The sequence below is a fragment of the Chelon labrosus genome (assembly GCF_963514085.1).
Source record: "Chelon labrosus genome assembly, chromosome: 8".
In the NCBI taxonomy this organism is placed as follows: Eukaryota; Metazoa; Chordata; class Actinopteri; order Mugiliformes; family Mugilidae; genus Chelon; species Chelon labrosus.
The window spans coordinates 27065188-27090426 of record NC_140358.1 but is presented as its reverse complement, the minus strand read 5'-3'; the positions used below and the strand labels follow the sequence as shown (position 1 = coordinate 27090426).

The following is a 25239-nucleotide window of genomic DNA, read 5'->3' as shown; positions in this document are numbered from 1 at the left end:
AAGCCCTGCTTTGTTCTCTTTATCGTCTCCAATCACCGTCACACCCTCTTTGCTCGCTTGGCGGCTGCGGCGGCGGCGGCAGCTCGCCTCTGGTTGATGGCTTTGGTGGTGACTCGGAGCTTGCGCATGCGTAGCTGCCGCAGCCTGAGCTGCAGGTCCTTGGGAAGTTTCCCCCCCTTAGCCAGGATGTCCTTCAGCCTCTCCTTGGGCGTCTTGGTGAGGCGGAAGTCGCAGATGGTGGGGTAGTGGTCGTACATGACGTAGCAGGTGCGGGAGGACGGGAGGTAGCCCTCGGCGGCGGCCGTCACCCGGTACTCGCCGGGATTCAGCAGCCGCCAGTAGTCGCCATCGGCCGCTGGGAAGGAGAGCGGACATCAAGTTTCATTTCAGTGAAACATCTTTAATTTTATGTACTTTTTATATGCAGAGTTCTCCTGTACCTGATCTAATGTGATGATCAATGTCATCCACTTTGATGACGGCGTCCGCAATGCCAGCCTCTGTGTCTTTGTCCCGGACCACACCCTTAATTCCACGGTGGACCTAAAAACAAAAAACAAAAAGCAATGCAACAAATAAGAGATCTAACTTTGTCTGACGGATGACTTTCACACTAAATGAGGAAGGAGATGATCCTTAATAAACTGTAAGGGTACGTGTGAAATAAAATCATCCAGACCTGCTCCATGTAGACCAGCAGAGACTCTCTGTTGTTCTCCCACTCGACCGGAAGCTCGCTGGCGTGAGGGAATTTGTCACAGGACAGCTCCACGGTCACCTCGAAGCAGTTGGTGTGAAGGTAGCTGAAATCGTTCATACCTGCAGGTGAAGACAAAATGATTTCATTCAGTAGGTTTCTTTTCCACTGGAGCAACAACTACTTTCTCTGTACTTGATCCACGGACAAAATGATTACCGCCATTCACAGTTTCCCTGTACCAGCCATCTGTACTTAGACTCACATGGCTTAATCTTTGAGACGAGTATTTGCTCCTGGCAGGATCCACCAAGTAGCCTAAAGCCAGACAGGACACAACCCAGAGTGATCTATACCTCACGCTTGATGTGATGGTTACGTTTTATGTTTTATCGTATTTTTTGTTATAAATCTTTTAAGAAAAATTCATGAAACGTACGCTCGAGGACTTCTGAAGCTTTCAAAAATAAAACCTTCTGTGAATGTTCCTAGGACTAAAGGATTCTTGAAGGTTATTTTGTGAAACCTCCAGAGGACCTTCAACAACAACAAAAAAACTTTATAAAAATATTTATATTTATTTACATTATTTCCCAAAATTTCTGTAATGGTTTTACAGAATAAGCTTCAGGGAACATTCCCAAAAGTTTCCCTTATGATACTCTGAATGCTCCACAGATATAACCTTTAACTGTTGCATCATTAGGGACATTTTTGTCCATTTGGGCCAATTTTTCCTCTTCATCTGGCCGTCATGTGTTAGCCGCTGTGTTCGTGCATGTGGCACAGTTTTTCTCTCTACAAAGTCTCTCGCTTTGTGTACAAAAAAAATAAAATCCAAAAGGTCAAGAGAACACTTGAGTCATTAAGGACAAAAATGTCCACTTCTAAAAAAACTGCTTTAACCTCCAGACTACCAGGGAAAAAATATTGTCCAATCACATTTAAAAAAATAAATTAAAAAAAATCCCCATTCTTCGTAAGGTAATTAAAATACTGAAAACATTTATTTTTTTAAAGTTTTTATTTTTAAGATATCATAACTGATGGGCGACATTTTCCTTTCTCTTTCCCTGAGAAAAAGAAAGGAACCAAAGCCTCACCCCTTCACATTTGGTATCATTGAAAAGCCCTAAATGTCCTCTGTAGATGCACATGGAGTTACTTCAGTAGTACGCAGAGGGTGGGAGATATTCAGGTTTACAGATGTCCTCCACAGAGGACAAATTTGAACTAGTGGTAGTCAGGAGGATAAAAACTTAATATTATTATTAATATGATTAATATTTTTTTTTCTGCTTTTTTCTGCATAAATCTCTTAAACCACTCAAGACATTTACATTGATTACTTAAAGTCACTGTTGTTCTTATTTAAAAAAAAAAAGTTATTTTCCATAAAACTAATGTTGGGAGGCTGGGGCATTTTTTATTTATTTATTTATTTATTTTTAATCAGTCTTGGACATGACCAAGTTTAGCTAAAATATTGATGCAAGGGTAGACAATGTTAAATCTGATGCTACACAAAAACTAATAATTCATTCAGGTCAATATTTTAGCTAATCTAGGTCATATCCAAGACTGACTTGGAAAAAATGCCCCAGCCTCACCACATTTACAAATTTAAACTACTTTTTTTTTTTTAGTTTTTACAGCAGTTTTTTGAACATGGACATTAAATTAAATGGATGCCTGAGGTATAAATTCTTGGAAAGTTCTTTGACCTTAATAAAAAAATTATTTGATTCATTCTTTCATTCATTCTCCATAGCTGGTCATCCTCCAGAGCAGTAGTGGGCAAACTAAAGCCCGTTGAGCGTTTATAAAATTTTCTACAATGCATGTTCCCACTAGATGGCACAATCGTAAACACCATCAACTTCAACTAAATCCAAGTCTATCGTCTCTTCTCACATTATTTATATAATTGCAGGCCCAATCTGTGTGACCCAGTGTGGCCCTTGAGCCAAAACGTTTGCCCGCACCTGCTCTAGAGGGTTGAGGGGTGCCAGAGCGTAGGGTACACCCTAGACAGGTCACCAGTCTATCGTAGGGCGTAAACAGAAAGACTCATTCATTCATTCATTTACAGTGACATGCACACCTTCAGCCAAGTGAGAATTACCAATTAACCCTAACCCCAAGCCTGACAAGCACGTAGGCACAAGGAGAACATGCAACCTCTGCACAGAAAGGCCCAACCGCCATATTTCATAACTTTAAAAACACACAGGTTCTTACTTCCTGGTACGTTGTGCCAGTCCGCTCCATTGATGATGTTGTTGTACCTGAGGAAGTCCTTGTTATGGCACGGCCGACGGTTCGGGTTGGACATCACCTGGACAGATGGGGTTACCAGAGCATGACTACCATCCCTAGAAGATGCTGATATGAAGGATGTGAGCGGAGGGTAACAGCAGGAGGAGAGTTAACCTGATTGGTGCTGGCGTACGCCGTGGCCAACCAGCGGAAGAAGCTCTCGTCGGCGGTGGGCGTGTGCTCGCGGGGCGCCCAGTCCCGGGTCATGTCGTACGGGTAGGTGACCACCAGCTCCCCGCCGTGGAGGTTAGCGCTGAGAACGAATGGGATGTTCTGCATCCAGTTGATGACGGCTCGGGTCTCGGACGCCACCTGTCGAAGAGGTTCAGTCGGAGGACAGATGATAAAACTTCATGAAACCTTCCAGAAATATGAGCCTCTGAGTTTCAGCTGTTTTATCAGACCTACACCGATCAGCCACGTCATTATGACCACTGACAGGACACCCTCAGAAGGCCCATGTCCATTCTCTGATGAGTCACCACAAGGGAGACCTACACAATATTAGGAAGGTGGTCATAATGTTATGCCTGATCGGTGTACAGTCTGCTGTGAGTGTGTAGAAACCGTACAAAGGCTTCCTCTGAGGTGTACTGCTCAGGGATGGGGAAGTAGTGGTTGATGAGTTTGGACTGGTCCGTCTCCAGCTCGATGGCGGTCCACATTATCGAGTTGAGGTCGGCAAAGTTGTGGTTCATGTCGATGCCTTCGTAGCTGTAACGTCCCAGCGCCCAGCCCGCCAGCTCCGAGCCCTGCGGGTTACAACCTCCTCATGAGTCATGATCTGGCTGTTCGAGGTCCAGATCTCACCACAACCTTTTATTTGGCTGAAATGCGTTTTACTTTTACTTCCAGCACCTTTTTAAAGGCCATCTCGTATCCGTCGGGGTTCATGGAGGGCAGCAGGTGGATGCGAGTCTCTTTGACCAGGCGGACTATTCGCTGGTCTCCTCGTTTGTACTCCTGGCACATGTACTCCATGAGGTTGAGCAGAAGTTCCCGGCCAAGAGCCTCGTTCCCGTGCATCCCTGCAACATACCGGAACTCTGGTTCTCCTGTGGGGGGCGCCAAAACACAATCACCCTTAGTAATGCCTTACACCACCTTACTCCAGTGAATCCCAAGTAGAACTTTGCTGTGGCTACTTCCAAACTATCGGCCTTTAAGTATTCTTTTAAACCAGGTTTTGACTTGTGTAACTTTGTTAACAGAGCAAGGAGATGTCATAAGTTTTGTTCTTGTATTTCCATTTACCTGCTAGCACATCCTGTCCTAGGAATTAGTCTGATTGGAGACACTAGGTCTAGTTTTGCTACTCGTCCTTGTCTTTTACAGACAGTCCTGGACAGTCCTAGTCTGCGGAATATTTATACCTGTAAATAATTTACATATATTTATTTTTTTCTTGGTTTTTATTCATTCATTCATTCATTCATCTTCTATACCCGTTTAGTCCTGTTAAGGGTCGCTGGGGGGCTAGAGCAGCTGTCATGGGGCGAGGGGCGGGGTACATCCTGAACAGGTCACCAGTCTATCTCAGTTCTTGGTTTTTATTTTATTCCAGCCTGTGTGCGTATAGCTGCTGTAGGGAGTCAGTGAAATGTAATTTCATTAAAATGAGCACTGCTGGTGTAGGTTTGAATGACAGTTAAAAAAGTCAAAGTCTAAGTTTTGTTCTGTTTAATTAGAAGAAAGTGCAGGTCTAGTAATCTGGGCTTTATTCCTCTTTTATTCTCACCAGAAAGCGCAGGTAAGGTTTTTTTAAACTCCTGTTACAAGTTCCTCCTTCTGCTTAAGTTTTTTTTTTGTTATTTTGAGCAGCAACCAGTGTCGTTCCCTCATTAGTTTGTTGTGAACTTCTGTTCATTTAACAAATTAATTGAAACTCTAAGAGAACCATTGTCCATTTTTCTTGAAGCAAGCTGGAGGCTCGTCCGAGATCGAAACGGTCGCTCTCCTAATCAGGTTGACAGTAGATTAATGAGCAGGCCTGTTTCAAAACAAAACCAACAGACAATAAACTCCAACAGAGATTAATTTAACCTTTAATTGTCCCGGAATGGGGAAATTGCAGTTCCTGGTGTTTGAACCATCCCACACAGTAGTGTGTACAGTCAGAGCAGAGGGCAACAGCTTCTAAGGACTGCGCTCGGGGGCTAGATGCTTGCTCAGGGCACCTCAGCCATGGACACGGCGAACCTGGGCGAACCCTCGGTCCCAAGCTGCACCTCTAACCACTACTCCACAGCTCCCTCTACGTTTATCTACTACATATTATCTAGGAAAGTGCTTTACTTTAGACAGCTAAAAGTCCCTTTGTGCAGGTAATATATGTTATATGCATCTGAAAAATATTAAAAGTTGACCTGTGTCTTAAAGGTTTTTGCAGCCTTAGGAATTTTTTACATTTCTGCATCTGAATGACTCACAAGTCCTGAAAGTAGACAAAGAGAACCCAGCCAGCTACTGAAGTAGAAATATTATAATGCTTGTGCACTGATTTGTTTAAGAAAAAACATTTTTACATATTTGTGAGTTGCAAAAGTAAGTGAACCCTTGTTTTCAGTATCTGCTGTGACCTCCTTGCAGTGCAGCAATAACAGCAACTGGACGTTTCTGGTAACTGCTGATCTGTCGCCTTCAGCCTCTCATTCCTCCGAACAGAACAAAACATTTCTGTGCAGTGATGAAGAGTCTGACTTCAAAACTCTGAATGCACCTACAGTTTTCTGTGTTTTCAAAAGCAGAGCTGCACAGATAACCACCGCTGGAAGGCCTGGGACCTGTTTCCTGTTTGCTCTGCATACATTGACTCCGACTGGCATCTCTGAAATCTCACACACTCTCCTCAAAACCGAAGCAGCAAAGCGAGCTGAAACGAGAATCGCTCTCCTCGGGGTCGGCTCATTTGTGTTTGTCTCATTTTATTTCTGGCTCCAGTCAGCTCAGTTATCTATTTTAACTGATCCGATCTGTACGATGGGAGATGATACGAGTTTGAAAAAAGTTTAGAGTCAGCAACATCGTCATTAATTGAAACAAGACGTGTCCTAGTAGATTTTTGCACCTGCGAGGACTCTCTTTGACACCATTTGAATGAAAAATACACCGTCTTTCAGTCTCCCTTCGTGTGTGCTGTCTTCACTGCCTTGCGTTTTGGCGGGGAAAAAGCCTCACCGCTCTGGTGCCGGGCCGAGGAGGCCAAAGAAAACATTTGTGCACCGCAGAGTAAACGAGGTTGTACGGGGTTACGTCCCTCACAGTGGTGGACTGTCTGAGGGCTGAGATACAGCGGCAGCCAGTGTATAAGGCCACTCTGAGCCATAGATTACTGTGTGAATGCAAAGTATTTGTCCCTGCTGGGAATGTTTCCTCTCAGTAGGAGAGCGGCAATACAGCATGTGGAGGAATTTTAAAACTGCTCGAAATGCTAAAAAAACTATTTCACTAGTCATTGATAAAATAAGCTCCCTCCTGTTAGAGAGTGGATGTTGTCCAGATTATTAATCCCCTTCAGGCAAAGTTTAGATCTGTTGATGTTTCGCTGTAGGAATAAATCTGGATGAATCTGCAGAAACCTCAGAGGAAGACTTGGTCTCACCCAGTTCGTGTTTCCCAGGATTGTCTGAGATCTCCATGACGTAGAGCTTCAGGCCCCCGTAGCTCTTCCCGATGCTGTAGATGCGGGTGATGTCAGGACACGCCTCGTTCACCGACTTCATCAGCTGTTAGAAGAAAAACAAGAGATATGCTAGAATGTCGTCTATTAATATTTTCTTAGAGTTTGTTTTTTGTTTTTTTTCTAAGTTTGCATCTTCTCTTAAATCTGCAGCCACACGTCATTGATAACATTTATTATTACTGTACTGTCCTTTCTGTTTAGTGAGTCACACCCATTCTACTGAGCCTGATCATCATTAACACCTGTTCATGCTTTGACACTGACAGTGAAAATAGATCTGTTGGAACTATGCCTTAGACTGAGACTTTACTGATCTACAAGGGAGGTTGCTTGCACATAAAAAATAGGTGTAAGACAGTTAAGAAAAAAAAAAAAAGAATAAACATGAATAAATAAAATTAAATAAAATGAAAAATAAAATTAATTTAAAAAACGAATACATAAAAAAATAGAATGAATAAAAATGAATAAATAACATTAAAAAATAAAATAATGAAATAAAATTAATAAATAAAATATAATAAAGTAAAATAAAATGAAATAAAAAATAAACTGAATACAAATAAAAAAATTAAAAAAAAATTAAGAAAAACTAATAAATAAATAAAATAATGAAATAAATAAAATAAAATAATATAAGCAAAGAAACAGAAGTAATTATACAGGAAGGAAAAATGATAAATGATATGATATGGTGCAATAATTTGCTTGATGCGCGGATGACTAACTTTAGCTGCACTGTGGTTTTAGATTTGGATGATTATATTAGTTAAACGCAGAGGTTTCATGAACTTTTTGGGAAACTTTTTTTTTTAATTTTTTTTTTATGAATGGATTAATAAAAAATGTATTTAATTTAATAATAATTTCTCCATTTAAACCAATCTTCTCTGATTTTTTTTGTTCATCATCGTCAAGTCTTGTTTGGAAAGTAATGGAGCAAAAAGTCAAAGGCACACAGACTAAGAAAGTTAGATGAATGGCCAAGAGAGAAATGATCTCAAACATGATCACTCCATCCTGTACGTCTACTCCCCCAGAAATCCGTGGCAGCTGGAGAAAGATCAGTGTGAAGTTACAGGGTTGGCTCATCTGTCCATAATATGACACTTGCGTGAGTTATGTCAAAGTTGCGGATGAGTTTGTGGAAGGAGGACCTGTGTTTGTTTCTGTGGCCTGTTTTCTGACCACCACATTCAGACGGCGGTGTGAGAACGCTGCCTCGCCGTAGTGAAACCTCCTCTGTTGTTTGTTCTTTGATCGGACTAAAACCAGACCACACACACACACAGAGAGACACCCCGACACACACACACACACACTGGAAGCGTTTCAGCAGCTACGCTACACTTGCGGATCCAGGGAAATAAAACTAAAACTTCTTCATGATATAAAATACTCGTCGGCGTCCTACCTTTCTCATCTCCTTATAGTTGTGGTGACTGAAGTTCAGTTTGTCTCTGGACTCCCTTGGCTCCATCTGCCATGCGTAGATGTTATTAGGATCTGTGAAATGGGAAAAATCTGTGTCAGGACGGAGTGTAACACAAATCGTGTCCAGTTGTTGGCTTCCTGTACCTGGGAGTGTGCAGCCCAACACCTCGGCTCTCAGGCAGATGTCCCCGTCAGTCCCGTTCTGATACCAGGTCTGTGGGTTGATCCGGATGTACCGTGCCACAGTGGACGTGTTAAACAGGGCCAGGACGGGCGTCTCTGTGTCTTGGTTTCCTTCAAACACCTGCAGAATCAGGACACACACTGAGTACGGGATAAACTTAAGAGTTGACTTCTGTCTTAAAGGTCTTTACGTCCCTCAGGATTTGATACATTTCTGCATCAAAATGACTCAAAACATTTTCACACAAGTCCCCAAAGTAGGCAACGAGACACCTAATCAACTACTGAAGCAGAAATATTAGACTTGTGCATTGATTTATTTCAGAACAGTAATTATTTTTACATATTTCTGAGTTGCAAATATACGTGAATCCTTGTTTTCAGTATCTGCTGTGACCTTGTAGTGCAAGGACTCTGAGAGGTTCTTTTATGTTTCCTAATCTTTAAAATATCCTGAAATGATCAATGTTGGAAAACGGTAGGAAAACTATAAAATAACTCCAAAACGTTTTATATAATACAATAAAACTTGAATGAATTACTTCATGACGTCGTAGTCTACAACGTGAACCGAATGTTTTTTACTGGCTTTCAGTAAATTCATTTAAGGCTTCTTATTTTAGATTTCATTTTAGTTGCATTTACATTTCACTCAGTTAATAAAAAAAAAAAATAAATAATAATAAAATAAAAAAATAATAATAAATTAAATTAAATTAAATTAAAAATAAAATGAATAAAAAACAAATAAAAAATAATAAAAATAAGATGAATAAAAATAAATAAATACATAAATGAATAAATAAACAAAGTGAAATAAAATAATGAAATAAATTAATAAAAATGAAGGCTTCTTATTTTAGATTTAATTTTAGTTGCATTTACATCTCACTCAGTTAAGTAGAAAAGAAAATAATAATAAAATTAAAAAAAAACATAATAAATATGAATAAGTTAAATAAAATAAAATAAAATTAAAAATTAAATTAAAAATAAAATGAATAAAACACGAAAAAAATATATATAATAAAATAAATAAATACACAAATGAATAAATAAATAAAGTAAAATAAAATGAAATAAAAAATAAAATGAAGAAAACTTAATAAATAAAATAATGAAATAAATAAAATAAAATGGAATAATATAAGCAAAGAAATATAAGTAATTATACAGGAAGGAAAAATGATAAATGATATGATAAGGTACAAGAATTTGCTTGATGCATGGACGACTAACTTTAGCTGCGCTTTGGTTTTAGCTTTAGATACCCGAGTTCTTGTCTCCTGGCTTGTCCACATGATGTCTAACAAACTGCAGACGAGCATAAACGTTGGACACAACCGTAATATTTCTGTTTCATTTGTTTGACCGGGTTTTCTTTGTCTCCTTTTAGAACTTGTGTAAAAAAAAAATCTGTTGATGTTTTGAATCATTTTTATGTAGAAAATTATTACCGTACCTTTGTTTGGGTGCTTTTCTAAGTTCAAGTACAACTACCTGTAGTAGTGCAAGGACTCTGAGAGGTTCTTTTTTATGTTTATGTTTAGTAATCTTTAAAATATCCTTAAATGATCAACGTTGGAAAAATGGTAAGAAAACTATAAAATAAAAGCAAACATTTTACATAATACAATAAAACTTGAATTAATTACTTCATGACATCATAGTCTACAACGTGAATGTTTTTACCGGCTTTCAGTAAATTAATTTCATTAATTTACTTTTCAAAGTAAGCGCTTTAAATTGCAAACATTTTTGAGAAAAAGAGAAATCAAAACTCAGAACAATGTAATTAACCCACAAATTGTCAGCACCAAAAAAAACAAACGAGGGCTAATGCACTTAAAGTTTGACTGACTGTCAGTGTGGAGGTAATAAAGGTAAAGTGCTTTATTTGTCAATGTACATTGCACAACGAAAATGCATGGTCGGATGGAGGATTAGTCCTGAGCCGCCACTGTGGGCTAGACGCCCTAGCACCCATGTTTTTTGACGATGGCCGAGGGAAACCCATGCAAAACACGGAGAGAACACGCAAACTCCACACAGAAAGGCCCTGAGAATCAAACCCTCTCCACTCTGGGGGAAGAACTCAGATGTTCACTCACAGCCTCTTCGGTCCCGTTCATACACGGCTTCCACACCAGCGTGTCATTGCTGAACTGCACCTTGTAGGAATACACCAAGTCCCAGCTGTGTGTGAACAGGACACAAACAGGTCTTCATGGTAAATGTCATACGTGTTAAAATTCTGTTACAGTACACTGACGCCTTTAACCTTTTATTTGAAACTGTTCATCAGTTAAAAGACGGATAGTGGCACCGACCTCCAGATGGAGCTTCGTCCCTGCAGGATGACACCGGTGAAGCGAGTCGGCCGCCGAGCGTCGACCTCCAGCCACTGCTTCTTGTCTCTGTACTGAGCACACCAGGCCCCATCATAGATGTCTCCGTCCTCTATCCCGGACTGCACACACACACAGGAGGGACTGATGAAATGCACAGTGATCGCAGGTAGCAGGTGATAAATCACATTTTGCGTTTGCAAGTCAAGTCACCTGGATGTTGAGCCGGCCCCGGTGGGGACCCAGGCCTCGCCGCTTGTAGGACGAAGCCCTCAGCTGGGCGTCTTTGACCTTCAGTGACTCCAGACCGAGTGGAGGACATTCTGACACAGTCAACAAGTTATTATCCGATAACTGAAGATAACTTTTACACAGGAGACAGTAGAGAGGCAAAGCGAGTGGGAGCTAAGGTAACAGAGATAAAGGTTCAGTCTAATTTTTTAAATAAGCGGTTCAGCAAATCAATGAGACGTGAAAACACTGAATTTATGTAAAAGCTAACTTTGAAATGCAAACTCAGTTCAACTCGCTTTGTTACTCTACAGCAGGGGTGTCAAACATATGGCCCGGGGGCCAAAACTGGCCCGCCAATGCGTCCGGTCTTGCCCGCAGGATGAATTTGCAAAGCATGAAATTTACATAGAAGACTCATTTTTTTTCAATTAAAGGAACTGATGTTTGTAATTTGACCACTAGGGGTCACACTGTTTTAGTAAAAGTTGCGGCCCAGAACTAAACAACATTGCGCAGAAATTGCACTAAGAAATTTCAGGTTTAGTTAATTAAACATTTTCATATAGTACTTATTCTTTGCACTAAAACAAATGGAATTTTTTAAAATTTTTGTTCGCATGTAATTGTGCTGCGATGTTACTGGTCCAGTATGTGGCCGCTGAACTAAAATCAGTTTGACACCCCTGCTCTACGGTGACACTAATGTAATGTATGCAGATGCACACATTACATGCACTGCAATTATGCAAGCACATGCTAACGTGTACATACTGAACATATATACGCACTAGATCATGTGATCTGTTATCGTCTATGACGTAATTAATGTTCACACAGTGGAAAACATTTTTATTGCTTCTATAAATGGAACAATGGTCAATATAATTTGTCTTTTTCTGCCAAAATGAATACAGATTTCTGCAATGTTATTACTTAAAAATATATAAGATAAGTGATAGCGTAAACATTCACCTCCATCCATTAATTTTCTATCACCACGCATCCTCAGAGGGTTGTGGGAGTTGCTGATGCCCTGGACAGGTCGCCAGGCTGTCGCCTTTTGTAAATGGTTCGCAAGACACAAGTGAGTGCAGTGAATGTGTCTCACGTTGTTGCAGTGTAAAGACACATGTGTCTGGAAGGTCTGGTCACTGGTTAATGAGTATTCCTGGCTGCAGTTACACAGTGAAGACAAAAGAAGGCTCCAAGCTGCTCCGAGACACGTTCATGGAAAAGTAAGTGAGGGGACGGATACGAAAGGAAAAGCTCAAGCTTCACGAGGCACGTGTTAGAGCAGGTTCTCCACACAAACCAAGAGACTGCAAAAAAGCTGTGAGATGTGAAAGCACAACTGAGAATGACCCACACAAAAATTGGTTATTTTACATTATATATTTTTAATTCATTTACATTAATTTGTAGATATCTGTTTTCACTTTGGCAGCTAGGACATTTTTTTTTTTGTATATTTATTATAAAAAATATAATCCAAATTACATCATCTGTGATTCCGTTTATAAAAGCAATAAAAGATTTTTAAAAATCCGGAGAGGCTGCATAATTTCGCGTAATGCACATGAACTCTACAGAATATTTATCACATTTGTCAGTGTGAAAAATTTCAGGAAACAAATTAAAGAGTAAGCGAGTGGTGAAACTTTCAGAAATGCAGCTGCTTCCAGATAAGACGTTGGCCGCGTTCTTACGACTTCTTCTGAGACGTATGGATTTCCAAATTGAGCCAAAAGCAGGAGGGCAGGAAACAGAAGGAAGGCATTGCTCTCCTGTAGTTTCTTTAAACACGTCCGTTGAAGCCTCAGACAGACTCTCATTGTCCACGGGGTTCGGCTCCTGTCGGGAGGAAGCTTTACTGGCTGCTGAAAAGCATCAGGCCGAGGTACAGAAGCAGCACAAACCAATGTTAAACGTAGGTGGCATTTCCTGCAGCGACCCTTCCCCCCTTTTTTGCCTTGTAGTCCTGCAGGATCTCCTTTTTCAGTTGCTTGTGAGTCAGAATTCCTCTTTGTTGCTGTTTGACCGCTGGATTCATGTCAAACCACAAGCTTCTCCTGGAGCTACTGAAGCTGAGCCAGAGAGCACTGGCAACGACGCCAAGACGACATGAAAGCGGTCCACGACTCAGCTGATTAAATGGGTAAATACATATTCAGACTGTTTGTTGGTTGAGGACGAAAACTTCAGTGGTCCCAAAGAGCAGAGAAAGAGTATTGTTCTCTAGTGTTCTCTAACACACATGAAGGATCTTGTCTTAGAACTTTAAATAAGTTCAAACAAGGAAAATCATACAAGTAAGTAAAATCTTAAGTAAAATCTTCACAGTGCAGCTGAAATGTTTCGCTTTGGGGCCAATGATGAACAAGAAAACCAGTCAACTAAGATATCCAAAAAGCGTTAAAGAAAAGACAACTGGACTTTGAGAAGACTTTTCATCTGAGTAGCTTCTTCTGTTCTAAGGGACTGGTGGGGAGTTGAGGTTTAAATAGGAAACTCTGTGGATCTAGGCCATCAGAAAACCCGGCAATGCACTTATGCAAAAACTGGTCCACCCCAAAGACAAAACACCCAGCCAACAAACAGGGTAATGTGGTTTTTGCTGTTCAGTATAGTGAGGATTGTACAGACTTATACATTGGGGGAAACCAAACAACCCATCCACAAATATCCCTACACAGGAGAGCCGGGTCATCAGGAAATGACGTCCAAATCTTAGCCAGAGAAGACAGATGGTTTGAAAGAGGAGTAAAGGAAGTCGTCTACGCTAGATTGGAAAAACCTTCTCTGAACAGAGGAGGTGGACTGAGGTATAATGTGCCATCAATGTACAATACATTCTTAACTTCTGTCCCCAAGAAGTTTCAACCCCATTCACACCTTGAGACTGGAGACTCTGATAATGGGTCATTCATAGAGCAAGAGGACAAGGACAAACTGTCCCCCTTCAACGACAGGTAAGAATCTAGCCGTCAATGGACACTAGTCGTGCAACTTTCTGGTTGTTACAGAAACAAGTCAGGCAAGTTTTCGGATGGTCTACATCCACAGAGTTTCCTATTTAAACCTCAACTTCCTACCAGTCCCTTAGAACTGAAGAAGCTACTTGGATGAAACAACTTGTCAAAAAAACCCTACAACTCCAGTTGCATTCTTTTTGGATATGCCATGATCTGGATAACTGAGAACCTTCACAGACATATTACTTAAAAATGAACAAATGTCCCAAGTGACAGACACTAGGTGTTTTTACAGGAAGAGACGAAGCTGGTGCAAGTCCAATCTGAGGTTCATGTTCTTTCCTTCAAGAGAGGGAAGCAGTATAAAGCACAGCAGACGGGATTAGTCCAAACAACAGATTAGTTTAGTTAGGTTTCGATATACAGTATGACCGTGGAGAGTGAAATATTACTTTATAGTGTTAATTTAGCAAATAGTTTGGTTTGTTTGTTGCTTCCTTGCATGGGTTTCCTTCATCTTCAAGTGTCCCAGATAGTTTCTTTTTTTAATGGATGCATTTATGGGACATTTATGAACTCTTCCTTGCTGCAGGAAGGCAAACGCAACAGAAACTATTTGCCACTACTACCAAAGGTCGATTGTGCGGTTGGCATACTGTATACCTCGGGGCTAATCCCAGTACATACGTGGGACTGTTTCTGCAGCCACTGACTGGCTCACGCTGGGCTTTTTGACCTGGGGCTTTGCCGCCTTAGCAAACTTCGGCTTCTTGGTGATGACTTTGGGTTTCTTCTGGAGCGTTTTGGGCTTCTTTGCTACCTTAACGCTCCTGATGGACCTGCTCGCTGCAGAAAGACAAACTGTTTTGTGCACAGGAGGAGGACATGCAGGTCTCAGAGAACTTCAGACTTTTACTCCAAGATAGGCCAGCTTCACTTCAGAGAAAAACTGCTCCAGTTTAATTCTTGTTTTGAGTTAGACAGTGATTTGATGCTGGTTGGTTGAATTCAGCACAAAGACTGGAAACACACAACCTACGCAATACATAAATAACATAATATTACATTTTTCTGCCTTTTTCAACAAGTAAAATTAAGGAAACATGTTAATTAGGGAAGTTATGGATAGAACTAGACCTGTTTTTCCCTGTATCGAGCTTTTTTACGCTATGCTAACAATGTGTGGCTCTGCAATTAGTGCATAGGTAAGAAAAATAAAACATTCTTTGAATAAAATAAACAGATTTTATTGATCCACAAGGGAAATTGCTTGGTCACAGAGGCTCAGTTGCACATAAAAAAAAAATAATTGATAACTAGTAAAAAGAAAAAAGAATTAAGAAAAATAAAATTATAAAAATAAAATAATGAAATAAATAAAATAAAAATATGAAATAATGAAATAAAAGACTAAAAAAATACGGTAAAGAAAAAACTTTAATAAAACAAAATGAAATTAAACAAAAAAAAAAAATACAAAAAATAAAATAAAATGGTATGCACAAAAACAAAAACAAACAAAAAAAAAACTAAAAATAAAATAAAAACTATCAGTGTATGGACATTTTTTGGCAGCAAATGCTACTATTTACATTCAGCCCAGTGTGTAGATGGATGAGTACAGTACATCTGCATGTCTGGTTTTAAAAAGCCTCCTTTTTTTTTTTTTTTTTTAATGTCTGCTCTGAGCTGTCACATGGTCCATCTGGTTTTAATCAGAGGAAAACGCATGTCTCAGTGCACACAGTGTAGAATGTGGAACATCATCCTCCCCCAACCCTCGGACACTGACTCCCTGACCGCAGATATGCAAAGACCAACACAGAGCCTGTTTTTTTTTTTTTCCACACTGAGAATCTATAACACTCTTAAAAACACCGGCGAAAGGTTCATTAATCAATGGGACACATACCAGGAAGGCTCTCTACCCAGTAACCCATCAGATCTGTAGATATCTTGTTGCATCTATCTTTTAAAGTAAACAACACATTTTGCATTTAGAGTTTATTCTCAGGGGAAGTTTGTGATTAAGTGTGACACATTACACTAAAACTTTTATCACCACGGCTGCTTTTGTTAATGAGAAACACATGAAACCAACATACTGATCAACTGGACTCATCCTTTCCTGCTGTGTGAGGATATTAAAATAAACTTTGATATCCACTCACCTAATTCCAATGGACCTTCTTCCTCCTCTTCTTCCTTTTTGGACACTTTTCTCTCTGGTGTTTTGTGTCCATCCTCATGCAGGAGTTCAGGAGCTTTGGTGGTCTTAGTTGTTGACTTACTATATGTGGCTGTGAGTCCAGTGGTGGGAGCCTCAGTGGCACTGGTTTCCCCTACAGGTAAAAAGCCCCGGGCCGTGCTGAAAGCTGCAAGAGTGGGTCTCGCTGTGGGTGCATCGTCAGCAGAAGTGAACGAGGGGCTCGCAAAAAAGCAAAGCAGGAATAAAAGCGGAGCGGAGTGCAGGACGCCTGCCATAGTAGCTGTTGCCTTACAGAAAACCCCCCCTGACACTAAACACTCACTCAGCCTCCCTGACCTGCTGCTCTGCAGCGATGTCAAGCACCCGGCGATGCAAGCACAACTTCCTGCCACTTACAAGTTTGAGAAAATAAACCTTGGTCTGATTCTGGGTAGGAAAATAAAACCCATATCAGTCACTTTATCTTATTTTTTAAGCATAATTTAATGCAGCCTAAGAGCAATTATTTATTTTTTACAAGATTACAGATGCTTTAATGTAATGCAGGGGTGTCAAACTCATTTTAGTTCGGGGGCCACATACAGCCCAGTTTGATCTCAGACGGGCCGTCAAACCAACTCTTGTTTGAAGTGCCCAGGTCAAAATTTAAACACTTGGTTGACCGAACCTTTTCAAATGCTGTACCCAGGCTCTGGATCGAGCTCCCCACTGACATCCGTCTCATTACTGACCTGGGCCTTTTCAAATCAAAACGGATCTATTTTATTCTATGTCTGTGAAGGTTCTCAGTCATCCAGGTCATGGTATATCCAACAAAGGTTCAAAAAAGGCAACTGGACTTGTAGAGTTTTTTTGAGAAGACCTTTCACCACTCATCCTAGTAGCTTCTTCAGTTCTAGGGGACTGGTGGGAAGTCTGAGGTTTAAAAAGGAACTCCTCCTGAAAAAACTTGCTTGTTATGTTAACAACCAGAAACTGGTGCAGCTAATTTCCAAATTGGAAATTAGCTGCACCAGTTTCCAATTTTGGAAATTAGCTGCACCAGTTTCTGGTTGTTAACATAACAAGCAAGTTTTTTCAGGAGGAGTTCCTTTTTAAACCTCAGACTTCCCACCAGTCCCCTAGAACTGAAGAAGCTACTAGGATGAGTGGTGAAAGGTCTTCTCAAAAAAACTCTACAAGTCCAGTTGCCTTTTTTGAACCTTTGTTGGATATTTTATTCTACTTTTTATCCTCTCATTTATTGTTTGTATTTTTTATTTTACTAATGTACTTGTTTCCCGGTGTGTTTTTTTAATCATGGTTTAATCTTTGTAAAGCACTCTGGTTCACCTGTGGGTTGTTGTAAGGTGCTATGTAAATAAAGTACATGACATCTTAATTTAGCAAAAGATTAGAGCTTAAATCCTGTCATTACGTGATCACAGAAAATGTTTAAAACATCCCAAAAGCTTTTAAATCTAAGGATCTTTTAAGGATTATTGTGTAACCATATTCCAGTGCATGTTTTGAAGCTGAAGATAAAATAAAAACTGCTGCAGATGTATAATACCCTTCTAAAACTCTGACATGCTCAGTGTGTATCAACCACTTTGTGCTTTTATTTTGAAGGTTTTGCAGGAAACCCTCTCGTCCTGCTGCCTGACCTGACACTCCTCTCTGCAGAGCTGCTGCGCTAACATCCAGGCCAACCGTTTATTTAAGGATTAAACTCCGTCAACCCTCATTTTCATCAGCGGATCAGAATTTGCCAACCTCCCTCTTGCACACAGACGACACAGACAGAAGCGTTCCAGTTATTTAAGTCGAAGAAATAAGTTTAGCGTGTTCCGTACGGGGACATTGTTTCTTTAAAAACATTTTCAAATGGTCTTAAAAGATGTTGTAATAACTCTCGGTGTTCAAAAAGAGGTCACACATCACTGCTCTGGTTAAATAGCTTTAATGTCACGGACCAGACATGAAACATGAGACGTTTGTACATGTGGAACATTGGATTTCTGTGAAGTTGCCTTTTGATTTGTGCTGCTTATTGTGTCATATGCACGCCTACGACCAATTTAGACTCCCCAATTAATCTACACTCTGGATTGTGTCCAGAGTTTAGATTAATTGAAACTGAATTTCTTCCTGCACAGCTGTTATTATTGAGCAGAATTTGACAAAATATAATAAAGTAACAGCGGAATAGAGACATGTTTAAAATGCAAACACTTGAAGACACTTGAAGATGAGCCACATCGTTCTCTTCTCGTCACCAAAACAAACACAATCCATATTTATCAACCCGTTCTATTTAACCAGGTATTCTTGGAAAGAAAAACAAAATGCAATTTAAAAAAATATATTTACAGAAAAAGGAATTATCAAATCTACACTCCTCCCTCCGAAGAAACTAAAGTCTGTAGAGCTTCAGCGTTGAACAGCAGAACCTTTTGATTTTGACTGAGAATGTGCAGAGAATGACTTTATTTTCTGGTCTAACATGGAAGAATGTTCCCTCAGTCTTTGTACCAACTGTTTAAATAAAAGGACCTCCATTCTTCTGAAGCAAATTCCATGTGAGAGACATTAAATTATTTCTTTACGTCTATAACAAACAAACAAGTGAAGAACTATTTGATAGACCAAAAGAAAAACGGAGGAGGCTTGCACATTATTTCAGTCGTGTTAATCTGACATGCTGGATTAAATAAGGCTCTGCTGCACAAACTCCTGTAAACTGTCCAAACTTCAGCTTTATGCTTTTAAATGATACAAAAACTTTCAAACAAAACGTGTCAAACTGACTTCATGTCCATACATCTAAACTTTCAGTCCTCGTAGACCCGGGAGGAATTCACCAGGGTTTACAAAATGACAAAAACAAATCAAACAGGGCAGAGCGGTGTCCCATGAGTGAGAGGAACGTCCGGTCTCCTCTCTGGTCGGTGAGGAGTTAAGGTTTCCAGAGCTTCAGCAGGCCGTCCTCGCTGTAGGTGCAGATGAGGTTCTGGTGGGGGTGGTGAGCGATGCCGATCACGTCCTTCTCGTGGACCTGGGGGTGAGAGGATCGAGGGGTAACTATCGTCCACATGGAACGTGACCGTAGACTGTATATAAATATGGACAACGCATCCCCACTTCCTTGCATTGACGCTATCTTCCCGGGGATGTGGGCGGTGCCATTTTTGGAGTTTGGAGCCACGATATTGATGAACCGCCCACACTTCCTCCAAACTCACTCGCTTTTTTGTTTAATTAAACCACGCTCTGCTCTACCTCCATGACGAGAGGCATATTTCTTATTATTTTCCGATGTCGGCCAGTCGTTTTGAAGACCGCGTCTGTCGGATCACGCGTTTCATTCAGCATGCACCCACGCACTGTATGCCAGCCTCTACACAGGAGATATTAGTGGTCACGCCATCACAGAGTGCCCGCTAACATTTCCGCTTTTCTGCATTAACTGCGCCAAATTCAAATTTCTGACCAATCACGGACACCACACAAGAAAAAGGTTCTGCCCGGTTGATGTGTCAATTTCTCGCTTCTCGTGGACTGTGTAACAGCCTTCACATCTTTTGTCCACACATCCCAACTTTCAAAGCTTAAACGAAATCTTTTAAAGGACAGAACATGTGGGAGAAACATAAACCGAGCATGCTGTGGATATTTTTGGCCACTTTGTTCTGATCAGTGCAGTAGCTTACCGTCAGCGTTCTCTCCAGCTTGCCCGTGACTGTGCTGAAGCAGTAGAGCACAAAGTCTTCACCCACGCAGTAGATCCACTCGCCTCGGGGCGACAGAGTGCAGCACACGAAGTCACCTCCTTCCCTCTTACCGGAGCTGAAACTCCTCACGATCTGCACAGCGAGCACATTCAGACAAACACCAGGCGAATGTGTTAAAGGGCAGGTGGGCAGATTAACTTTCAGACCGTTTAGTGCCGCAAAGCTCTGAACTGACCTGTCCCTGCATGTTCATGATGACCACCGTATTGGATCGGTTACACACTACGAAGTGCTCCGGGTTCTTGGGCAGCAGGATGACGTTGTTGACCGTGATGTCGGTGCCGGCTGACGTTCCCAGAGGTTTGAAGGTGCTGGAGCACTCGGTGGTCTTCACGTTCCACACCTGGTGAGGAGAGAATATGTATGAGATGGAGGAGACACGTGGCGCTGTAAGAAAAATAAGAGAAGAGAGCGGAGGCTTCTCTTACCTTCACGGTACCGTCGGAGGAGGCGCTGATGATGTGGTGGCCGTCTGGAGTGAATGTGGCTTCGTTGACAAAGGAGGAGTGGCCGCGGAACTCCTTTAGAGTTTTACCTGACTTCAGCCCGTGGATTCTTATGAAAAAACACAAAACAGTTGTTGAGAGAATCAAACTTTACAGTGGCACCTATAAGTGACTTTGAAAGAAGGAAGGCCCCGTTCAGACCTCAGCATTAATATCTGATCTGGGCAATAAGAACGCACGTGGCCAGGTTTAAGTGCATGTGAGGCAGAGGACAACTCGACACCTCAAGAATGCTTAACAGTGAATTCCAGCATCCTGCAGTCACTACCCTCCACGCTGCCACTGTACAACCTAATTTTTTAGGCCATTCAGGGACTTTCAACAAACCAGAAATGAACCCCAGCCATTTTATCTAGCAATCAGAGCAAACAATCAAACTTACTTGAAACGAGGGAATTCTAGGCTGAAAACGAAGGCGACTGAAGTTCCGCGTGGCTGAGGATGTGAGCTGCTGAACGGGCATGTCGCAATAAAAAGTGAATAAACAAAACAAAAACACGAACGTTTGTCTTGCGGTTTGCTTTGGAGATGCAGTAGAACGGCTCCTTTTGCCTTGGCACCATCACTGGGAAACTTCCTTGCTTTGATGTTTGGAGTTCAGGTGATATATTAAATGCAAATCCGTATCAGTGGGTATTTATATAACATTTATATAATACTTTATATATTGAGATACATCCACTCGGCAGACATGCCCGTGCTGGCTGCGGTATTTGCTTGCGTCATCACAACATCCTGTTTCGGCCGTGTTGTTTCGGTGATAAAAGTCTTTCGGTGGCCGAATATCCGGTGCATCCCTACTTGAAATGTTGATGCGGACTGAACCCCGACCAAATCTACCATGATTCGCCCAGTTGATGCGACTTGAACCATGACGCATACTAACAAATCCACCAAGGTCTAAACGGGGCCTAGAAGGTTAAATGTGTTTGGTCAGATATGAGTTTACCTGATAGTTTGATCGAAGGAGGCACTGAGGAGCTGGCTGCTGTCTTTACAGAAACTCAAACATGTTACTCCTTTGCTGTGGGCGCGCTCGAATCTCCTCAGACACTGACCGCTCTGGATCTTCCACACCTACACGGACACAAACAGAAACAGTTTTTAAAAAAACAGGAAGCCTCTGACTTTCAAAGATCTTAATTATGATTCAGCTATTTCTCATAACCAAGCTCCTGATGCGCTGCTTGTTTTTCAGGTGTTAAACTTTGTCCTCTACCTTGATCTTTCCATCTTGAGCTCCAGTTGCCAACATCTCGGTGTCCCGACTGAAGCACATACACAACACTGCATCATCCATCATCATGAAGTTATCCTGAGCCTGGTACTTCAAATCCTGAAGGACACAATACACACACAGTTATTTCAAAAGTGTGAACTGATGTAGCTTCATATTTAAGCAGACTGTAAATGTGGTTTATCCAACTTATTTTATTATTTTGCATAAGCTACCTTTCTGATTTTGCCGGTGGTGAAGTTCCAGACTTCAATGAAGCCGTCCACAGAGCCGGTGACCAGATACTGACCATCAGGGGAGAACCTGGAACACTCCACGTGAGACTTCTGTCCAAACTGTTCAGGAAAGAAAACAACTATTTACTTTAAGTCCTGAAAAGTGCAAAAGCAAAATGACCGAATTTGGGGACAGTGTGGAGGTACCTTGATGTGTCTGCTCAGCTGGGTGGGGAAGCGCTCCTCCTCCACATCTTTGACGGCAGCTTTACCCCTGAACAAATCAATGGTCATACCAGGAGGCAGGAGACCCTGATGCTGCTGCCACTTCAGAGACTGAAGAAAGAAAATATAGACACAGAACGGACAATGAACTTTATCTTTGGACTTCTGTCTTCCAAATATGTTGCAGCTATGCCTGGTTCTCTAGTCTCTTACCTGTCCCAGCAGAGCCATGAGACGAGAAGGCGGCACCACGCTGACCTCTCCTGCCAGGGCGTGAGCGATGGCTGCACGGCGCTTCTCCTTACTGCTGGCTTCTGGGTACGCCTGGATAGGATTTAAACGATACGATTATCAAAAACACATCTTTCTATGTATTTAAAAGCATTCAGCATCAAATAACACGATGAAGGGCTTCTCTGTGGATCTGTCCAAGGTTTAACTTCAAAACCAGGGCCTCTGATGATTAATTAAATGAAGGATCCGACATTTAAGAGGCAAAATTACAAAGGCCGCATCCTGTGCCCATCTGGTTTTTCACTCACCTCTCTGGGGTCGAAGTAGGAGCGAGCCAGCAGGTTCTCCAGGTGGATGTATCTCTCGGGCTGGGTCTGTTTCAGCATAATCATGGGGTCCGTCTGTCTGAGGAGGGAACGAGCTGCACCGAGCTCTCTCAACTCGATAAGCTCCAGCACCACCTGGACAGGAGAAAGACAGATTCACAGGTAACACGACTGCAGACGTGAGCTACGTTTCACGAGGGGACATGTCGGCACGAGGGATTTCCCGTAGACTTCTCCGAACCTCACCTGTTCATAAAGATCTATCAAAGTCTTGTCCGGCAGCTTGAGGGACTGGATGGCTTGCAGGACGGTGTCCCAGTGGCCGCTGTTGATGTCCGCCACGAAGCTCTCGATACTGTCCACCGTGTTCAGAGACACCGTGGTCTCTTCCTGCAGCGTGACGAGAGTCCGGTGCAGGTTGTTTTCTTTTAGGTACTGCATAATCAGACGGATCACGCTGGAGAAAAACGCAACAGATGTAAGGCATTTGGATAAAGAAATAGAAAAGTTCATCGTCCACACCCTCTAGTTAGAAACCTTGTGGTCTCGTGGGATAGGGGTCTTGAACGCAGTCTCTCGAGATTTAAAATGAGCTGGACAAAAGAAAAGCTACATGCAATATGAGCCAACTAGAAGTAAAGTACTGCGGAAACACCGGGCATCTCTGACCATTAGTTTAGTGAATCTCTCTTTCATAACTTAGCAAAACTGTTTGAAAACTTAAATATCTCTTAATAAATTCAATCGAAATTTAATGAATCAGTAGCCTTAAATAATAAACCAAGGTATAGTTTGACGGCAGTGGGATATTTAACAACAACAACAACATAAATATCAATCCCTTGGTTTTGGGATATTTATTTATATAGAAACATACCCGGAGGCCCAATCACCAGCTCATTACACATCACTGCGACAAATAACCTCACATGCCAAATCATTAGGTACACACCAATGAAAAGGACTGTATTCTTATTTGACAAACCTGCGCTAAATCCCTCGTCCTGTTTATGTTGAATCAACCGGACGATCATTTTTAGAGGATGTAGTTTGCCTAGCCTAGCCCACTGACAAGGATGTCAAAAACCAAACCGAAAACACTGTTAAATCAGCAGCTTTCTCAGTTATTTTAAACAAACTAATACCATAACCATCATGAAGCTAAGATTTAGTCTGCAGGATGTATTTGTTTTCACTAGTGTACCTAATGAACTGGCAAGTGAATGACTATTATTCTAAGTGACACAAACTGTTGACAAATTGAGAAACAGGGCTCTAGTGTTTTATTTTTCATATATAAAATATCCATTTCACAAAAATATTTGTAACAATTATGTTAAAAAAATTAATAGTAGCCAGTAAACAAATGTTAAACTAGTATAAATGTCAACTTCAACCCTGCAGACTTTTAAGATTATCTTAATGCTAACAGATGTAGCATAGTAGAACATTTAATAATAATAAATAACTAGACATTAGAAGTGCATACTGACACTAAATTAAATATATTAGATATGGCAATACATTTTATCACTTTAAACACGTGTTTATTTAGAAAGCTTCACATCGCCAGTGAGAGCAGCATCTATAGTAACCGGGAGTGCAACGTTAGCTAATGCTAACTTACTGCAACTCCGTTAGCATTCATATTTAGAACACAAAAGTAATAGCGATATAAAAGACGGGCAATTAAAAACTTAACATAACAAAGGAATTGTTTAAACCTCAATCTACTTCCACCCGGTCACACTAAAAAAAGCCCAAACAACATTTGTAAGGCTACAACTGGAAGTTAGCTTGTTAGCTTAGCTCAACGTTAGCAACCTGCAGCTAAGGATGCGCCAGGCCTCGCTGTGACAAACAGTCATAAAATACGGCGCTAATAGCGGGCGATTTATTAAAGAAGCTACCGTGTTTCAGGGGGAAATGAATGTGATTACTTACTCTGCGGATTCCACCTCCAGAGACATGATTATTTATCTCAAAACAGAAGCTACAAGACAGCTCTGCAGCACAAGCAAGGGACACGCAGAGCGGACACGGAAGTGCAGCAGGGAGGAGCCAACGGCCTTCAAAATAAAAGTCTTCAAAATAAAAGCCCCATAAACAAATCTGACTGGTTTCTGCATTTAGATTTTTACAACGTGAAAATATTGTGAGCAAGTAATTGACACAATATGTATTTTTTTGAACATTCAAGTGAACTTTAATACTTGAATGTTTCCTCTACATGCTCAATAAAATATAATAGGTTCAAGGTTCTGTTATATTTTATTTAATTCAACTCACCAACCCATGAAATCAACTATAATAACAAGCTTTTGGGGTCGATATCATATAATGTATTTGCAGTCAACTAGAAATGAGTTTAATGAGAGAATATATGAGGATTTCTTTGATAGATGCTTCATTAAACTAGTTTTCCTGTTGAAATTGCAGCACAGGTCAATTTTTGTCCACATGGAACGGTCAATAATATAATTGTTACAAACCCTTTCTCTTCATAATCATAGCGTGTGTATATCTGACCCCTCTGCTTTGTTGTTTAGTTTCTCAAGATGATCAACAGGGGGTGCTATCAGCGCAGTTATGGCTCAGAGGCCCTCTTGACTCCTTGCTTTCCACCAGTGAAGGTCTTTCAAGGT

General features: G+C 41.1%; 2 protein-coding genes across 2 annotated transcripts; both read right to left on the bottom strand.

Annotated features, from left to right (window-relative positions):
- Positions 1-27: 27 nt before the first annotated feature.
- Positions 28-10981, bottom strand: LOC311491900 (putative carboxypeptidase X1). Its single transcript, XM_084549964.1, has 13 exons — positions 10877-10981; positions 10646-10785; positions 10427-10511; positions 8277-8436; positions 8113-8204; positions 6618-6741; positions 3875-4071; positions 3589-3768; positions 3131-3328; positions 2939-3035; positions 680-819; positions 441-543; positions 28-355 (listed from the first exon to the last, which is right to left on the bottom strand). Exons 3-13 carry the CDS (start codon positions 10445-10447, stop codon positions 39-41), a joined length of 1629 nt encoding a protein of 542 aa, XP_084406090.1. The 5' UTR covers positions 10448-10511; positions 10646-10785; positions 10877-10981; the 3' UTR covers positions 28-38.
- Positions 10982-17988: 7007 nt separating this feature from the next.
- smu1a (SMU1 DNA replication regulator and spliceosomal factor a) lies at positions 17989-24735 on the bottom strand. The gene is made up of 12 exons (XM_084550069.1): positions 24539-24735; positions 22841-23051; positions 22577-22729; positions 22248-22358; positions 22017-22145; positions 21810-21929; positions 21577-21693; positions 21307-21434; positions 20280-20406; positions 20027-20194; positions 19771-19923; positions 17989-19115 (listed from the first exon to the last, which is right to left on the bottom strand). Exons 1-12 carry the CDS (start codon positions 24562-24564, stop codon positions 19017-19019), a joined length of 1542 nt encoding a protein of 513 aa, XP_084406195.1. The 5' UTR covers positions 24565-24735; the 3' UTR covers positions 17989-19016.
- Positions 24736-25239: the final 504 nt, after the last annotated feature.

Coding starts and splice junctions, on each gene's coding strand:
- LOC311491900 (XM_084549964.1), bottom strand. CDS start 10,447: ATGAACGGGACCGAAGAGGCT. Junction 8,437..10,426: donor TGAACGGGACCGAAGAGGCT/GTGAGTGAACAT, acceptor CTGATTCTGCAG/GTGTTTGAAGGAAACCAAGA. Junction 3,329..3,588: donor ACACCTCAGAGGAAGCCTTT/GTACGGTTTCTA, acceptor CCTCTTCGACAG/GTGGCGTCCGAGACCCGAGC.
- smu1a (XM_084550069.1), bottom strand. CDS start 24,564: ATGTCTCTGGAGGTGGAATCCGCAGA. Junction 22,146..22,247: donor TCATGGCTCTGCTGGGACAG/GTAAGAGACTAG, acceptor TTCTTTCTTCAG/TCTCTGAAGTGGCAGCAGCA. Junction 21,694..21,809: donor CCACCGGCAAAATCAGAAAG/GTAGCTTATGCA, acceptor TGTGTCCTTCAG/GATTTGAAGTACCAGGCTCA.